The 17,225-nt window shown below is 41.6% G+C and overlaps 1 protein-coding gene across 1 annotated transcript; it reads right to left on the bottom strand.

Annotated features, from left to right (window-relative positions):
* Positions 1-795: 795 nt before the first annotated feature.
* On the bottom strand, positions 796-2,276 carry MAGEH1 (MAGE family member H1). Its single transcript, XM_005614196.4, has one exon. The coding sequence runs from the start codon at positions 1,994-1,996 to the stop codon at positions 1,337-1,339; it is 660 nt and encodes a 219-aa protein (XP_005614253.1). The 5' UTR covers positions 1,997-2,276; the 3' UTR covers positions 796-1,336.
* Between the last annotated feature and the right edge of the window lie 14,949 nt (positions 2,277-17,225).

Raw genomic sequence — 17,225 nt, 5'->3', positions numbered from 1 at the left:
TTCCTTGTTCCAGGATTTATCATTATGTTAATAAAGTAATCATCTTTGTTCTCATTAAAATCGGCCATAACTCCCACCCTTTGAGACTCTAGCCCCTGCTCACCTCTTTCCCACATCATTTCTTTTTCTCCACTTCCTCCTTGACAGAACTTTAATAGCTCAATGAAGAATCTGTTTTTTCTCTAACGTCCGTGCTGCCTTTAGTGCCTCCATATTTACTCCCTTCCCCATCTCCAGTATTATTTTCAGACCTCAAGTTGTCATCTCACCAAGAATTTTCTGACAGTCCCATCTTTTTAATTTCTGCAGTATCCTCACAATGTCCTTTTTCCTGAAACCACCCCTCTCTCCTCTGCCCTCCTGTCAAGCTGATTTAAGTGTATTTTCTCTTTCCACAGCACCCTATGACATTCCCTTCCCTTTGCCAACGCGTGCTTCCCCGAGCTGAATTAAGTACCCAAAAAGCACCTAATACAAAACATTTTCATAGTATGCTCTGATGCCCCTTTCAAATCCCCCCCAGCTTATTTAAGCATCTCTTGGATTTTCATAGCACCCTATGATGTCCTCTTTCCTGTCCCATCCCCCCAAGACAGGTCACATAAGCTTTTCTAAATTTTCATGGCGCCCCATGCTCACTCCCTATTACAGCGTTTACCACACTGCCAGTGTACGTTTGTCTCTCCCACATAATCTAGAACATTCTTTAGAACTGAAGGCTGTGTGCTAAGGAGTATCCTCAGAATCTAGACTGGTGCCTCACACATAGCCGGTGGTCAATAAATGAACAAGGTGTCCTCGTCGTTATGCTTTTATTTTTTCTATGTTTTGCAGTAACTATGCAAAATCATGGTAGTTGTCAGTCTTCTTTACATAAGGGCAGACACAAAGGTTTTCAGGAAGGTCAGATATAGAAGAATTCCCCCATCCTTCTCTCACATTTTGCTGGTCATTTCAAACTTTCAAAGAACAGCCTATTTCAATGATATAAAATATGTACCTGATCACAGAATATGATGGAAAGACTTCATTTTAAAATTTTAGCCAGACTGTTACACTAAATCTCAATAAGACAAAAAAAGAGAAATGTTTTCTTCAATCATATTTTTAAACATATCGTGACCTAAATCAACACTGTATTAAAATGAATAAAATTCTACAATATCCAAAGCAAACCCTCTATTTCGCAGTTTAAACAATTAGCACTGATCACAAATACTAAATACAGTGCCCTCCCCCTTCCCCATCATATTCAATTCAGGACCAAGGTAATCTACTCTTTGAGGTACCTTTGATGCTCTTTCCAACCCCTCTCAAGGGTCTGCCCCATATTTCCTTAAGAGGCGGAGTAACCCCTAGCACCTGAATTGAGGATAGCCTCAACTTCTGCATCATCATCCGAATCCCAATCGTAATTACATGGCCAGTCCTTGGAGCATCGGTTACGCACCCTTGCCACAAAATGCATGACTTTCAGCTTGCTAGATTCCACGTGTGCTCGAGGTCCCCAGAAGAACTCGTACTCCATGGGGCTGCTACGGGGCACAGGCTTATAAATCAGGTACCCTCTGCGCACAAACTCTTCTGTGACGACCTTCTTTGGATCTCCAAAGATGCTGTGCTGCCGGCCAGGCTGCATCCCCAACTTCCCCAGCACTTTCCAGACCAGGGCCTCCTTGGCGCTGTTGCCCATGATGAAGATGAGAGCTAATATGGACATCAGGAGGCTTTTCTTGGTGCCTTGAAAATTGCTCCGGGCTACCGAGGGCTTTTGCGCTTGAGCAGTGCTCGAGGCTTCCTCAGGGGTGGTGGAGGCCTCTTCCGGAGTGCTTGGGTCTTCCTCAGGGCCGCTCAGGTCGTCCTCAGGGGTGCTTGGGATAACAGAGATGGCCATTGGGGTCTCGGAGGCTTCTGAGGCCTGGATCTTACGACTGTTGCGGTTCTCTTCTGCGGCTCTTGCGTTACGGCGGCGCCGACTCTTGCGTCCCCGAGGCATATCTCCTGCTAGGGGCGCCGAGCCCACAGCAGTTCTAGGGAAGAATGCCTGTAACCTCTGCAACAAACAACTATCTCTACCATAAGAAGGGGCCGCCGCTGAAGCCGCCAATGTCAATAGAGTCTTTGTAGCAACAGCGATAAAGCTCACTCGGACACAAGCGTACTCGCGTGAGCAACCTCCCCTGCATTCGCCCCAGCTGCAAATACGCAAGAACTCTGTGCAGAATAGGCTCCGCCTCTACTGCCACGCACTCCCCTAGCTCCAAAGAGGAAGTGGGTGGTTCCTCCACCCAGACGTCCACTGTCAGAAAGGAAAAGAGGCAGGCCACAGCAGGGGTGGGACTAGGGCAGAAATGACGGCTAGGGATTGGCCAGGACAGGGGTGTGCAGAGGAGAAATGAATATCATAGGATCCCTGTATTTTTCAGTCTAGGCGAGACCGGGTCATGGGTCTTGGGAAACAGTTTGCCTCTATTCCATTCTCGCCTAAGGCCTGCTGGGTGTGTGTGTGTGGGCGAGGGGAGTGTATTCCTGGAAGGAATCAGCTAGTCGCAGCTCTCCTTTCCTGTCTTGGCTTACACAACGCATTCACTCGCCCTGTTTTCAGGAGTTTATGTGTATGCTAATTAATTCGTGGGCCTACCTAGGATATCTAGATGGCTACGGCTGAAGTGCTGGGTGATGAGAGGAGATGGGACTGCAAAAGCGATCAGTGTGCAAGAGGAGCAGAGCCTTTACAATGTTTTATATTCACGGGATTATTAAGCAGGGCACTGACTGGATCAGACTCGCATTTGTACAGCCTCACAGAGGAGCAGACTATTGTCTAGCAGGTCACTTAGGAAGCAATTAGAATAAGAAGCAAGAGAGAATGAAAGCGAGCCTTAAGGTGGTTGCCATGGGGATGGAGAGGCAGAAAGGCATTTTAAGGGTGATCATTGGCAGGCTTTAGAGACTGACTGAGGGGAAGTGGGGAATGGGGAGAGGGTGGTGGAGTGCAGGTTGGCTCCCAGGTTTCTAGGCTCCAGACTACCTGAATACCTAATTTATTTTGCTTCTTTCTTACATGCGGTAATCCGAATGTAATTCGGAGCAGACTCTGAACTTTATCCACCCTGGATCTTTGCTCACTGTCTCCTCTGCCTGAATTGCCTTTCCTCTCATCTCCAACTAATTTCCATCTGCCTGCTCCCAGACCTTTTCCTCCACGAAGCTTGTCTTAATCTGCCCCAAAGGGTAGTGAGTCAATTTTTGCTCCCCTGAGGGAGGAGTCTCTAGAGCAAGCACTCTGTATCTTTCTCGTGTCATTCCAAAGATACTATTTTACACAAGTCACTTCACCTCTCTTGAGTCTGCATTTCCTGATCTATAAAGCGGGGTTAATTAAAGTACCGGCCTCATAGGGTTGTGAGAATTAAATGAGAAAATAAATGAAAAGCGCTTATCACAGAGGAAGCACAGTTTTTGCCTCTCAAGGTGTTTCAAGCAGTGTGTGAGAGTGGCATTTGATAAATGCATGTTGACAGAATAAATGATGGAAAAGATTTTGCACGTTTTCACCTGACCTTTTTAAAAATAAGTGAATACTTTATACCTGTTTGGCTAGAAGAGATTAAATGCTTGCTTGACAGGGCCTCAGACTGTAATCCCACTGAGGAAAGGGGCCCTGTCTAGCCCCTTGATGTCTCCTAGCCCTTGGTAGAGTTTGTGAAATAGGATATGGCTATGCCTGGTGAATAAGTTCGGGGGTGGGGGGCAATGTGTCCCATTCGGAAAGCCGAATTGCCAGCTAAATTGCACCCAACACGGCCCGTCCTCTGTACATGTGTAGAAAGAGGATGCCTGATGTGGAGAAATGGGCACTAACTCAGACCTGGGAATGTGAGTTCTGGCCCAGTTCGTGTCGCTTAGAAGCACTTTAACCTTGATGAGTTTACCTAACATCTGTGTCCTGTGATTTGTCCACTGAACAAGCAGAACAGGCTGACCTCCCCAGCCTTGTCTGCCAACTTGTTGTGAGGCTCTCTAGAAATACAACAGCACATACTAGCGACCCTGGGTTAGAGCAAGTTCTTCCAAGTTCAGTTGTTTTCTCGCTCGACGTTTGTTTTGTGTTTGCTGTTTGCGAATCTGGGTGCCTAGAGGACTGCAAAATCACCTATATTCCTTTAAAAAGCTTCTCCATTCAGATGGGACTTTATGGGAATGTAGCCTAGCAAACTAATTCTCTTCCCAACGGTCACTTTCTAACTGAAACTTTCTTTATATCCAGAGCCTACCAAGGCCTCCTGTTGGGGAAGCCTAGCCATAAACCAATTTGGGGCAGTGCATGCTTGCTGCTGCATTGCCTTCTGCCCACCAACCAGCTGACTGAGAAGGGGGTGCCATTTGCCTGTCACTACCCTCATCTGAGTGAACCTTTGCTCTGCTTCACAGCAAGGCTAAGGCAGCTCTGCATAGCACCCTGAGTAGATCAGAGCTTATCCTTCAGCAGTGTACGACCTAGGGCTGTGGCCTCCGACCAGTTTCCTCAAAGGAGAAGTAATCAGGAACAGGGTTTAAGTTGTGAGCTACTCTCAGTGTTCCCAAAAACTTAACAGAGATCACATTTATGTAAGACAGGCCACAGAGGTTAGTAGTCAAGAAACGCATTGTATTTAATAGCCAGAATATCACTAGGCATGGTATTAACAGGAGGAAGTCAGCAAACCATGCCTTGGAAAATTGCGGACCCCAGGTCTATTTGGAGTAAGTAGTACATGAAAAAGGAAGGGCAGCTGAGTTGTGAGGGCCCTAGGAGTACAAAGAGAGGAGGGAAACCAATATTGTTGTGGTAGGCTATGTGCCTAATCTACCTCCAAACGGGAATCTTTCCGACAACTTCAATTACCAGTGAATTTTCCAAATCTCAGTGAAGCTAGAGAGAGGTTAACAATCTTGCCCAAGATCGTAGCACTGTTGTTGAATGTCAATATTTAGGCTCTTATCTTCAGATTTCCAAGCCCTGGTTTCTGCCGTCACACACCTCACAGCTGCTCCGACTGAGTGCACATTTGGTGGTGCAAGGAGGCTTAACATGGAAGGGAGTGTGCTTGCTCCCTTGGGATAGGAGCAGAAGGAAAAGAGATGAGAAAAGGGACAGATGTGGGGAAGAGCAAGTCAGGGATCCTTACTCACCTACCAGGTTTTCCATGCTTCGCTCTGCCCCTTCCAAGCTGTGCCAAGTCCAGCATGTCACTTAACCTTTCGAAGCCTCATTTTCTTCATCTGTGAACAGGTATATCATAGTGGTGGTGTGAAGATCAAAGGGAAATACCTCATGCAGGATCAAATAGGCTGTAAAATTTCCCCCAGACCCCAAAGATGTCCACATCCCTATCCCCAGAACCTGTGAATATGTTACTTTCTATGGCAAAAGGGAACTTCGCAGATGTGATTGAGTTAAGGATCTTTAGATGGCGAGATTATCCTGGATTATCTGGGCGGGCCCAAGGTGAACACAAGTTTTTATAGGAGGGAAGCAGTAGAGTCAGAGTCAGTGAAAGATCTAAGGATGGAAGCAGAGATCAAAGAGAAGATAGTACACTGCTGGCTTTGTAGCTGCAGGAAGGGAGTATGAGCCAAGGAATGTAGGGGGCCACTAGAAGCTGGAAAAGACAAGGAAAAGGTTTCTCCCCTAGAGCCTCCAAGGAGGAATGCAGACCTGAAGACGCATTTTAGACTTCTGACCTCCAGAACTGTAAAATAATAAATTTGGTTGCTTTAAGCCACTAAATTTGTGGTAATTTGTTACATCAGCAAAAGGAAACTAATACACAAAGCACATGTGTGCCTCATTCATGGGGAGTGCCTAATGAATAAGAGCCATGATTACCGTTGAGGTGAATTTATATTATTGCCATATTTTCAGTGAAAGTACTGGGAGGGCCAGGGTGGGACATGAGACTGGGCTGGATACCTTGGCAGCAATTCTTGCGGATGTTGATATGCCCTGTTCTTCCCTGGTGTTGCCCACCTATCCCGGGCACTGTCATGGCTGTATGCCCAAGTTTCCATAGGCGTTACTCTCACCTGGGCAGATATTGCCATAGCCACCACCTGGTGGTAAGTGCTGGGGGTGGGATAGGGAGGGAAATGCAGGAGTCAGTCCACACTACTCATGTTGCGGTGCACTGACTAATCACCTTTCAGTTGCCTGTGGGCCCTGTTCTGATTCCAGCAAGCACCTCCCCAGGGCATAGAGCACTCTTGGGCCAGTCCCTCCATCTGCAACAACCTTTGCACAAATTGTGGGCCACAGCCTACTTGAACAGGTGAGACTGACCCCATCTGCTGGCCCTCATTCAGGGACTCCTCACTATGTCTAGTCTACTGATGATTCCTCTAAATCATTTCACAGCGCAGCTATGGGCTTATTTTACAATTTCCAAGAATTAGCGTCTTGCAAGAAAGTCTATAGCACGTGCACTCTTACCATCATGAAACAAAAGTCGTGTGATTACTTTTGAGGTTTGTTTGCCGGGTTTTAGGGTGAAATATTTTTACTGCTAATTAATCTCAAACATAGGGACAAGAATGAAGATTAACGTTACAAACAGCTGCATAACCAATGCCCCGCTGTCTCAGATTTAAAAATTAGGCCCTAACTCAGCATATCCTCTACATTACAGATATGGTAAAACCCTCTGTTTACCTCTTCCGGACTCACTCCACTCTCTCCTTTCTCAGTGGGATCTGCTATCATGAATTCAGTAATTATTATACCCATGAAGAGTTGTATGTATTTGCTACCTATTTCTGTGTCCATCCACATTATATAGAAATTTTTGATGTTTATCCAAGTTGACAAATCTAGCTGTGATTCATTTTAATTTTCGTATACTCTCTCTTTCAGTATTTGCAATTTATCTTCCTCCTGATGGAGCTGGACTTCTGCAGTTTCCATTTTTCCAGAACAAATAATGCTCTTATTACTATTTTTGTACCTGACCCCTGAGAACATGCGCGTGGATCTCTAGGATCACCGTTAGAGTTACTGGGTATGTCTGCATGGATGTGTTTAGATAGCCCACATGGATTTCTGCTTTGTTTCATTTATAAAAATTGAATCATTTTATACACAATTTCCACTTCATTGTTTTTCCTGATCAACAATAAAATTTCCTTAACTCATATCTCTAATTCTTTCATTATGATGGCTGAATGATGTTTCTTGCAATGGTGTTACCATAATCTCTTCAGGCATCCATCTATTGACCAGGTACACTGTATTCCCAAATTATTTCCCTCTCTACAAACGATGTTGCAATAAAAGGTCAATCGTTAGTTTACTGGGATTTTTTTTTAATGAGTAATATATCCAGCTGAGTATGAGAGCCAAGTTTGTGTTCAGGGTGTTTGATGAATGATTTAAAATTTTTCCTTCTACTTCAGTCGAAATCAAGGCGATTTATGACTTTTTCCTGCATCTTAAATAGGAAGCAAAGGCTTGCTTAATTGAATAGTTGTAATATGCATGGGACTGGTTGAACATTATCCCAAAGCCGCTGAATGGGATGCCACTGAATGGCTTCCAGCAGGAACGGTAAGGTCAGATCAGTGGTTTAGCAAAGCCCCTTTGGCTGCAGTGTGGAAAGTGGACTGTGGGGGAGAGGCGAGGGTTGGGTGGAAGACCTGATTAGAGGCTGTTTCCCTCATCTAGGCTAATGATAGTGGTGGCCTGAAATAGAGTGATGGCAGTGAAGATGGAGGGAAGGGAATGAATATCAGGGCTAATTAGAAGACAGAATCAACAAGCCTTGGGGATTGCTTGTATCTGGGCAGTGAGGAGAAGAAACAGGCTGTGTGGGCCTCCCGGGGTTCTGGCTTGGATAGGTGATGAGATTAGGGATACAGGAGGAAGAGCAGGTTGGTTGCCTTGCTTTTCTCTTGGATGCCCTGGCCTTCTGGAAGGGCCCTTTGTTTGGTCGACTCTCTGCAGGATCATTGGACTTCAAATGCCTGCAGAAGCCCTGCTAATGCTCAACCTCTACCAGCACACCAGTCACAGAATAAAGCAGGGTGCAGCCTGACCTCAGAATTGTGGGAAAACTGGATATCGTCCATGGCATTTGTGTCTTGAAGGAGATTCTCTCTTTCAGCGGGGGTAATCGCGTACTGAGTTTCCCACGGACTCTTCTCAGAATCATAAGTCCCCCCAAAACCCCAAAGTGAGCCCATTAGCTGACTCTGCATCATCACAGGAGTGGTGGCACTTCCTAAACTTCTCCCTGAGGTTCTCTGGGGTCTTCAGGGTGCTGACTCACCTCAAGCGACATCAGAGGTAACATGAACAAAAGGTGCCAAGTATTACATCCATGAAATCAGCCCCTGTGCTGTTGTGGACCCTAGGTGCCTACCACTGGTAGGCTTTATGGTCCCTCCTTGGCTACTCCTGGACATGCCCAAACCTCTTTCCATTGGGAATCCTTGTCCTTTGAGCTTTCTGTTTATAGGTGGGAATGACTCTGAAGGGGAGATGGAATATCTGCCTCCTGAAAATAAAATAAGTATGCAAGCACATTAAAGTTCCCCCAGCTGTTAACTGAAACATCACTTATTCTCAGCCAATTAACAATTGTTGTATTTCTTTCCTCAACATTTATCTTAAAGCTAGCCTATTAGCATCATTCATAACATCAATAATAAGTAACTTCCTTCTGCTATTCTTCATGTGCATTGTCTCTAGGTGGTCACTCTCCTTAGGATGCCCAATGTAGATACAAGGCATCTGAGGCTGTGACAAGCACAGTAACTGGCCTGGTATCAAATCCCTGACATGGCAGAGTCAGGTTTTCTGACCCACTTCCCCCGATACCACAGGCATTGTTCTTTTCCCCTCTGAGTTGTTAATAATGCTGTTCCCATTACCGCTACCCTGACTTACAGGGTTTCCTATCTAGATTTATGCAGCAGGCTCTTTCCTGGCTTTACCCCACCTCCAATCTCTCCTCATCCAACTGCACCTTGCATATAGACATAAGAACTTCCTCCTGAAGGGGCCCCCACTCATTGTCCACCACCAGGCTGTACTCTTTAGGTGTTGCATCAGGCTCTTTGCTAGCTCGGTGGGGCCTGATGGCCCATAGACAGTCCTCCAAAAGCAAGACCCAATAGATTGAATGAATGAGTGAATGTTGACATGAAGCAACCTATCCTTGTTCCTCAGCGTCTCTCAGCTGGAGTCATAGTGTGCTTGACATTCAGACCCAGGTTCTCCTTGGTTCTGAGTTTTCCCAACCAGGCAGTGGGGAGACCCTGTGGACTCAGCCCCTCGGTGCATGTGCATGTCTGTGTGCACATAGGCATGCAGGTGTCCACCTATTCACATGTGCACCAGTATTTGCTTGCTCACCTCTCTGCTTGCTTCTGGCTCTGCGTGGAGTTTCTGACATTTATCCCTCTCGGTTAAATCATCTACTCAGCACCTGTCTGGTCAGGACTTGGCGTACATTATCTCATTTAATTCTCACAACTTTCCTGAAGAGTGGGCACTCTTATTTCCATCTTGTAGATGTGGAAGCCTGACTCGTAGGTTCCTTACATAGGTAAGAAGCATGGACACGGAAGAGGAATGGGAGTAGGCTATGTATAATGACGGTGCCCATTTCTTGAGCAGCTTCTCTGTACGAGGCATTTTGTATACATTGTTCCACTTAATCTCCACAGTAACCCTACGAGGTAGTCACACTATGCCCATAATTCTGCAGATGAGGCATGCTAGACATAACAGGAGTATACAACTTGTTCAACATCAGAGTTAAGTTGTGGAGCTTGGTCTCAAACCCAGGTTTGTTCAATATTATAGCCCAAGCCCTTATCACAAAACTAGGACTGAGGTATGGGAACAGACTGAAGGAGCAAGGACTGATTGGAAGGTGCTACAAAGCAACTGAGGGAATCCCAGGTGAAGGTAACCTCATCCCTCACCCCAGAGCACTCAGAATCTTGGATGGCTCTGAGACTGGGTGTTATCTATAGGCTGTCTTCACCTCCTCCACAGTTGCCAGCTGTTAATGTTTCATGACTCATAGCATCCTTAATAGCCTTGGAAGCCACAAAAGTGAATCAAGTCCCTCATCATAACCTACCTCCTGTCTGTCAGTGATCTAGGACTGAATAGGCCGATTTCCTTCCTAGAAGGGATTGTGTGGTTCAGGAAGTTTTTAGTATTAGTAGTTGCAATTCTGCCAGCTCATAGTCAATTCTTGAGATCGCAATTTTTTGGGGGGAACTATTAAGATCTAGTCTCTTAGCAACTTTGAAATTTACAATACAGTATTGTTGCCTATAATCGCTATGCTGTACATTAGATTTCTAGAACTTATTTATCTGCTGGTTCCAAGTTTGCAGCCTTAAACAATTTATCCCTTATTTCCCCACCACCTAGCCTCTGATATTCACCACTCTACTCTTTTTACAAGCTTGGCTTTTTTAGATTCCACATGTAAGTGACCTCATATAGTATTTATCTTTCTCTGTCTGATTTATCTCACATAGCATAATGCCCTCAAAGTCTATCCATGTTGTCACAAATGACAGAATTTCCTTCTTTCTCATGGCTGAATATCATTCCCTTGTGTGTGTGTGCATATATATAACAAAACTTCCTCATCCATTCATCCATTAATGGACACTTAGGTCATTTCTCTATCTTGAATATTGTGAATAATGCTGCAGTGAACACGGGAGTGCATATATCTCTTCACTATCCTGTATTCATTTATTTTGGATATATACCCAGAAGAGGAATTTCTGGTCAGATGATAGTTCTAGTTTTAATTTTTTGAGGTGCCTCCCTAGTGTTTTCCATAGTGGCTGAACCAAATTATGTTCCCATTGACAGTATACAAGGAGGGTTCCTTTATCTCTACTTCCTGGCCAACACATGTTATCTCTTGTCTTTTTGATGATAACTATTCTAACAGTTGTAAGGTAATATCTCATTGTGGTTTTGATTTGCATTTCCCTGATTATTCGTGACATTGAGCATATTTTCATGTACTTCTTGGCCATTTGGATGTCTTCTTTGGAAAATGTCTGTTTATATCCTCTTCCAATTTTCTATTGGATTGTATTTTTGCTAGTGAGTTGTATGAGTTCTTTATATATTTTGGATATTAACCCCTTATCCAATATATAGTTTTTAAAATGTTCTCCCATTCCATAGCTTACCTTTTTATTGTATTGATTGTTTATTTTACTATGCAGAAGCTTTTACATTTGATGTAGTCCCATTTGTTGGTTTATGCTTTTGGGGTTATATCCAAAAAATCTCATTGCTCAGATCAATGTTGAACAGCTTCTTCCCTATGTTTTCTTCCAGAAGCTTTACATTATCAGGTCTTCAGTTTAATTCTTTAATCCATTTCAAGCTAATTTTTGTGAATGGTATAAGATAGGGGTCAAATTTCATTTTTCTGCAGGTGATTATCCACTTATCCTAACACTATTTGTTGAAGAGCCTATCCTTTCACCATTGAGTGTTCTTGGCACTCTTGTCAAATATTAGTTGACTATACATGTGGGGGGTTTATTTCTAGGCTCTCTATTTTGTTTCATTGGTCTATGTGTCTATTTTTATGGTAGTAACATACTGTTGTGATTACTATAGTTTTGTAATATAGTTTGAAATCTGAAGTGTGATGCCTATAGCTTTGCTGTTTCTCAGGATTGCTTTAGCTATTCAGATCTTTTGTGGTTGCATACAAATTTTAGGATTGTTTTTTTCTATTTATGTGAAAAATGCCATTGAAATTTTCATAGATGTCGCATTGAATCTATAGTTGCCTTGGATGGTATGGGCCTTTTAGCAATATTAATTCTTTTAATCTGTGAACACGGGATATCTTTCCATTCGTTTGTGACTTCTTTAATTTCTTTCATCAAGGTCTTGTAATTTTCATTGTACAGATCTTTCACTCCCTTGATTAAATTTATTCCTAATATTTGATTGTTTTTGGTACTATTGTGAATGGTATAGTTTTCTTTATTTATTTTTCAGATGTTTTGTTGTTAGTATATAGAAATGCAACTGATTTCTGTATGCTGATTTTGTATCCTGCAACTTTACTGAATTTGTTAATTAGTTCTGACAGTTTTTTGTTGGAGTCTTTAAGATTTTCCGTATATAAGATTATATCATCTGCAAATAAGAGACAATTTTACTTCTTCCTTTCTTACTTGGATGACTTTTATTTCTTTTTCTTGCTTGATTGTTCTTGCTAGGACTTCCAGTACTATGATGAATAAGAGTGATGAGAGTAGGCACCCTTGTATTATTCCTAATCTTAGAGGAAAAGCTTTCAACATTTCACTGCTGAGTATCATGTTAGCTGTCATATATGACCTTTACTATATTGAGGTATATTTTTTATATATCCAATTTGTTAAGCATTTTTACCGTGAAAGGATGTTGTATTTTGTCAGATTTTTTTCTGCATATACTGAGATGATCATATGATTTTTATCTTTCATTCTATGAATGTGGTTTACTACATTTATTGATTTGTGTATGTTGAGCAATATTTGCCTGCCAAGTAGAAATCCCACTTATTCTTGGTGTATGATCCTTTTAATGTGCTGTAGAATTTGTTTTGCTAATATTTTGAGAATTTTTGCATCTGTATTCAATAAGGGATATTGGTCTGTAGTTTTCTTTTTTGTAGTGTCCTCATCTTATTTTGGTATCAGGGTAATGCTGGCCTTGTAAAATGGGTTTGGAGGCAAGCCCCAGTGGTCTAGTGGTTAATTTTGGCATGTACCACTTTGGCGGCCCGCATGTGATTCCCAGGAATGGACCTATACCACTTGTCTGTCAGTAGCCATGCTGTAGTGGTGGCTTACATATAAAAAGAGGAAGATTGGCAGCAGATGTTAGCTCAGGCTAATCTTCCTCAGTAAAATAATAATAATAATAAAGTAAAAAAAAATAAAACAGAATGCATTTGGGAGTGTTCCCCTTTCTTCATTTTGTTGGGAGATTTAGAGAAGGATTGGCATTAGTTCTTCTTTAAATGTTTGGTAAAATTCACCAGTGAAGGCATCTGGTCTTTTCTTTGTTGGGAAGTTTCTGATTACTGGCTCAATCTCCTTACTTGTTATTGGTCTGTTCATATTTTTTATTTCTTCATCATTGACTCTTGGTAGATTGTGTTTCTAGGAATTTATCCATTTCTTCTAGGTTATCCAATTTGTTGGTGTATAATTGTTCATAGTAGCCACTTATGATCCTTTGTTTTCCTGTATTATCAGCTGTAATGTCTCCTCTTTCATTTATGATTTTATTTATTTGAATATTCTCTTTTTTTCTTAGACTATGTAAAGGTTGTCAATTTTGTATATCTTTTCAAAAACGGCTCTTAGTTTCATTGATTTTTTTCTATTGTTTTCTGGTCTCTATTTCATTTGTTTCAACTCTGATCTTTGTTATTTCCTTCTTTTTACTAACTTTGGGCTTAGTTTGCTCTTCTTTTTCTAGTTCCTTGAGATGTAAAGTTAGGTCGTTTATTTAAGATCTTTCTTTTTCTTACTGTAGATATATCACTATAAATTTCTCTCTCAGAACTGCTTTTGCAACATTGCATTGGTTTTGATGTCTTTAAAACAATTATTTTGAATTATTTGTCAGGCCATTCATTAATCTCCATTTCTTTGGGGCCAGTTAATGGAGGTGTACTGTATTTCTTTGGTAAAGTCATGTTTCCCTGATTCTTTTTGATCCCTGTAGCCTTACATAGATATATGCACATTTTGAAAAGCAATCATCTCTTCCAGAATTTATGTACTGATTTTAGTAAGGGAAGGCTTTTATTTGCATTTGGGGTCATACTGGAGCTTACTGTGACCCTGGGTCTAGTTGTACAGGGCACCAAGAGTGATGCTGTGTGGTTGCACTGGGCTCAGTAGTGTGTGATGTCTCTTTGGCTCATGCTGTTGGGGTTCACAGCTTTGACAACTGTGCGTTCCTTAGTAATCACTGCAGGAGGTCTGCAGCGGCTGCAAGGTCTGTTGGGGTCCTCAGTGGCACCTCTAGGTCCAGCAGCTAGGGATCAGAGCAGGCAGCAGTGGTGGCTAGAGCCTGAAGTGTGCACATTCTCAGCTTTGGCAGCCAGCTGCAGGTGCCTACGCAGTGGCAGGTGCCAGTTGCAGACTCACATGTAGTGGTAAGGTCAGGGCATGCAGCAAGGGCCAGGACCAGCTATGTGCTCACTGGCAGCTATGTAGGCACCTTGGCTGTTCGAGTGTTCTCCTATGGCAACACAGTTCCTCCACACTGCAAGGTGAGCACAGTACAGTGGAAGATGGTGATGGGTGTCAGGATGTTGATATGTAAGTGCACCACTGGAAGGGCTAGCCTCAAGTGGGCACATGGCGGTGGAGTCAGCCAAAGGGAGTCTAGGCTGCCAATTTTGCACTGGTGCAGTTGTAGAGGCCTGGGATGGTTGCCAGTATGGTATGGTTCAAGATGGTTCAAGTGAGGTGTGGGTGGGGGACATGAGGAAGAACTCAGTTACCTGCTAATGGGAATATCTATGGGGCAAAAGCTGATAAAATCTGCAGGAGGTCTGTGGCAGCTTTGCTAATTGTTAGTTTCTTCAAGTGGCAAAATCTGCTGGGTTTTTCTGCAACTGGTCAGTGTGAACTACAGTTGCTCCCACTGTGTGGCTGTTTTTGGTAGTTCCAGCTTCTCTTCTTTGTTCCTAGCTGTCTCTATACATCTCAACTTTTCAGGTCTAGGTGGGTGAAACTGAAGCAGGACCTTAGTGTGGTGCTTTGAAAAGGTGAGGAAGCTGGTCACTCATCCTGCTCTGCCATTCTTTCCTAGCAGGGGAAACTCTTTTTAACCGGGAAGTTTCCTCTTGGCACTAAGCAACGCAGGCTTTTGAGGTGAGATGACACAGGCAAAATGAAGCTATCTTCCTTCTTTTATTGTTCAGTTATTCTCATGGTTTTTGTTCCACTATGTTCCTAAAGTTTCTTAAGTGGACGCCAGAGCTCTCCCATGGCCATTTTTGTTCATAGATAGCTGTCTAATTGTTGATCTTTGGGGAGGGAAGAAGGCTGGGTTCTTCTACATAGCCATTTTGGTGATGTCTCTAAATGTACATTGATTAAACTCTAATTAAATTGCAGAAATTGAAACAATTGTCTTAGAAATTGTGATCTAACTATATGCTGTCCACAAGAGAAACACTTTGGATTCGAAAATACAAATAGGCTGAAAGTAATAGGATGGAAAAATATATGCAACAATAACCAAAAAAGGGCTGGAGCAGCTTTACTAATACCAAACATAATAGACTTACAAACAAAAATTCCTAACAGAGACAAAAAAGGATATTTTATACTGATAAAAGAGTCAATCTATCATGAAGATATAACAATTATAAACATAAATGCATTTAACAACAGACCTTCAAAATATTTGAAGCAAAAAACTGACAGAATTGAAAGGAAAAATAGATAATACAAAAATTGTACTTCAAGACTTCAATATTCCACTTGGAATACTGGACAGAATAACCAGAAAAAGATCAACAAAGAAAGAGAAGACTTGGCCAGCACTATAAATCAAGAAGACCTAACACACATCTATAGAACAAGCTGCCCAAGAACAGCAGAATACACACTCCTGTCAAGTGCACATGGAACATTCTCCAGGTCTGACCATATATTAAAGAGTAAAATAACTCTCAATAAATTTTAAAGGATTGAAATCATACAAAACATGATCTCTGATGACAATAGAATGAAATTAGAAATCAATAACAGAAATAAGTTTGGAAAATTCAGAAATATATGGAAATTAAACAATAAAATCCTAAATAACCAATGGGTCAAAAAGAAGTCACAAGTAAGATTAGAAAATACTTTGATATTAATGAAAATGAAAATACAGCATTCCAAAATTTACAGAATGCAATGAAAGCATTGCTTAGAGGGACATTTATACTTATAAATGCCCATAGTAAAAAAGAAAAAATATCTGAAAACAATAGCCTAAACTTCCTCCTTAATAAACTAAAAAAGAGCAAACTAAACCCAAAGCAAATAAAAGAATAATAAATATTAGAGTGGAAATAAATGATATAGAGATTGAAAAACAACAGAGAAAACCAATGACCCAAAAGTTATTCTTTGAAAAAGATCAACAAAACTGACAAATTTTAGCAGAATTGACTGAGGGAAAAAGAGAGGATTCAACTTACAAATCAGGAATGAAAGATGGGATATTACTTTAGACCTTAAAGAAATAAAAAAGAATCAGGGCTGACCCTTGCCGTTAGTGGTTAAGTTCAGCACTCTCTGCTTTGGTGGCCTAGGTTTGTGAGTTTGGATCCTAGGTGTGGACCTACACCACTCGTCAGCCATGCTGTGGTGATGACCCACATATACAGTGGAGGAAGATTGGCACAGATGTTAGCTCAGGACTAATCTTCCTAAGCACAATAAACAAATAAATAAATAAAAAGGAATGAAAAATAATAAAGGAATACTGTGAACAATTGTGTCAACAAATTAGATAAACTAGAAAAAGTGGACAAAGTCTTAGAAATGCACAAATTAACAAAATTGACCCAATTAAAAATAACGAATCTGAATCAACTTATGACATGTAAAGATTGAATTAGACATTTAAAGAAACTTTCCACAAAGATAAGCCCAAGACCACATGGTTTCATTAGCGAATTCTATCAAAAGCTTAATGAATAGCACCATCTTTCCCAAAGTCTTTCAGAAAAAAGAATAAAAGAGAAAATTTCTAAACTCATTCTATGAGACTAGTATCACTCTGATACTAAAAGCAGATAAATACATCACAAGAAAACAAAATAACACACCAACATCCCATTTGAGTATAGACACAAAATCTTCAACAAAATATTAGCAAACCAAATCAAGCAATATATTAAAAGAATTACAAACCAAGACCAAGTGGGATAGTATTCACAAACACAAGCTTGATTTATCACATGAAAATCAATGTGTTACATTAATTTTCTATTAATAAATAGAAAAAAGGGACAAAAAACACATGATTCACCTCAATTGATGCAGAAAAAGCATTATGTGGTAAAGGTCTAGCACCCAGAATATATGAAGAACACCTATAAGTCAATAATAAAAAGACAAATAACCCCATTTTTAAAATGAGTACATGATTTGAATAGACATTTCTCCAAAGA

Source organism: Equus caballus, chromosome X, assembly GCF_041296265.1.
Source record: "Equus caballus isolate H_3958 breed thoroughbred chromosome X, TB-T2T, whole genome shotgun sequence".
Taxonomy (NCBI): domain Eukaryota; kingdom Metazoa; phylum Chordata; class Mammalia; order Perissodactyla; family Equidae; genus Equus; species Equus caballus.
This window is presented reverse-complemented; position numbering and strand designations above follow the sequence as displayed.

Coding starts and splice junctions, on each gene's coding strand:
- MAGEH1 (XM_005614196.4), bottom strand. CDS start 1,996: ATGCCTCGGGGACGCAAGAGTCGGCGCCGCCGTAACGCAAGAGCCGCA.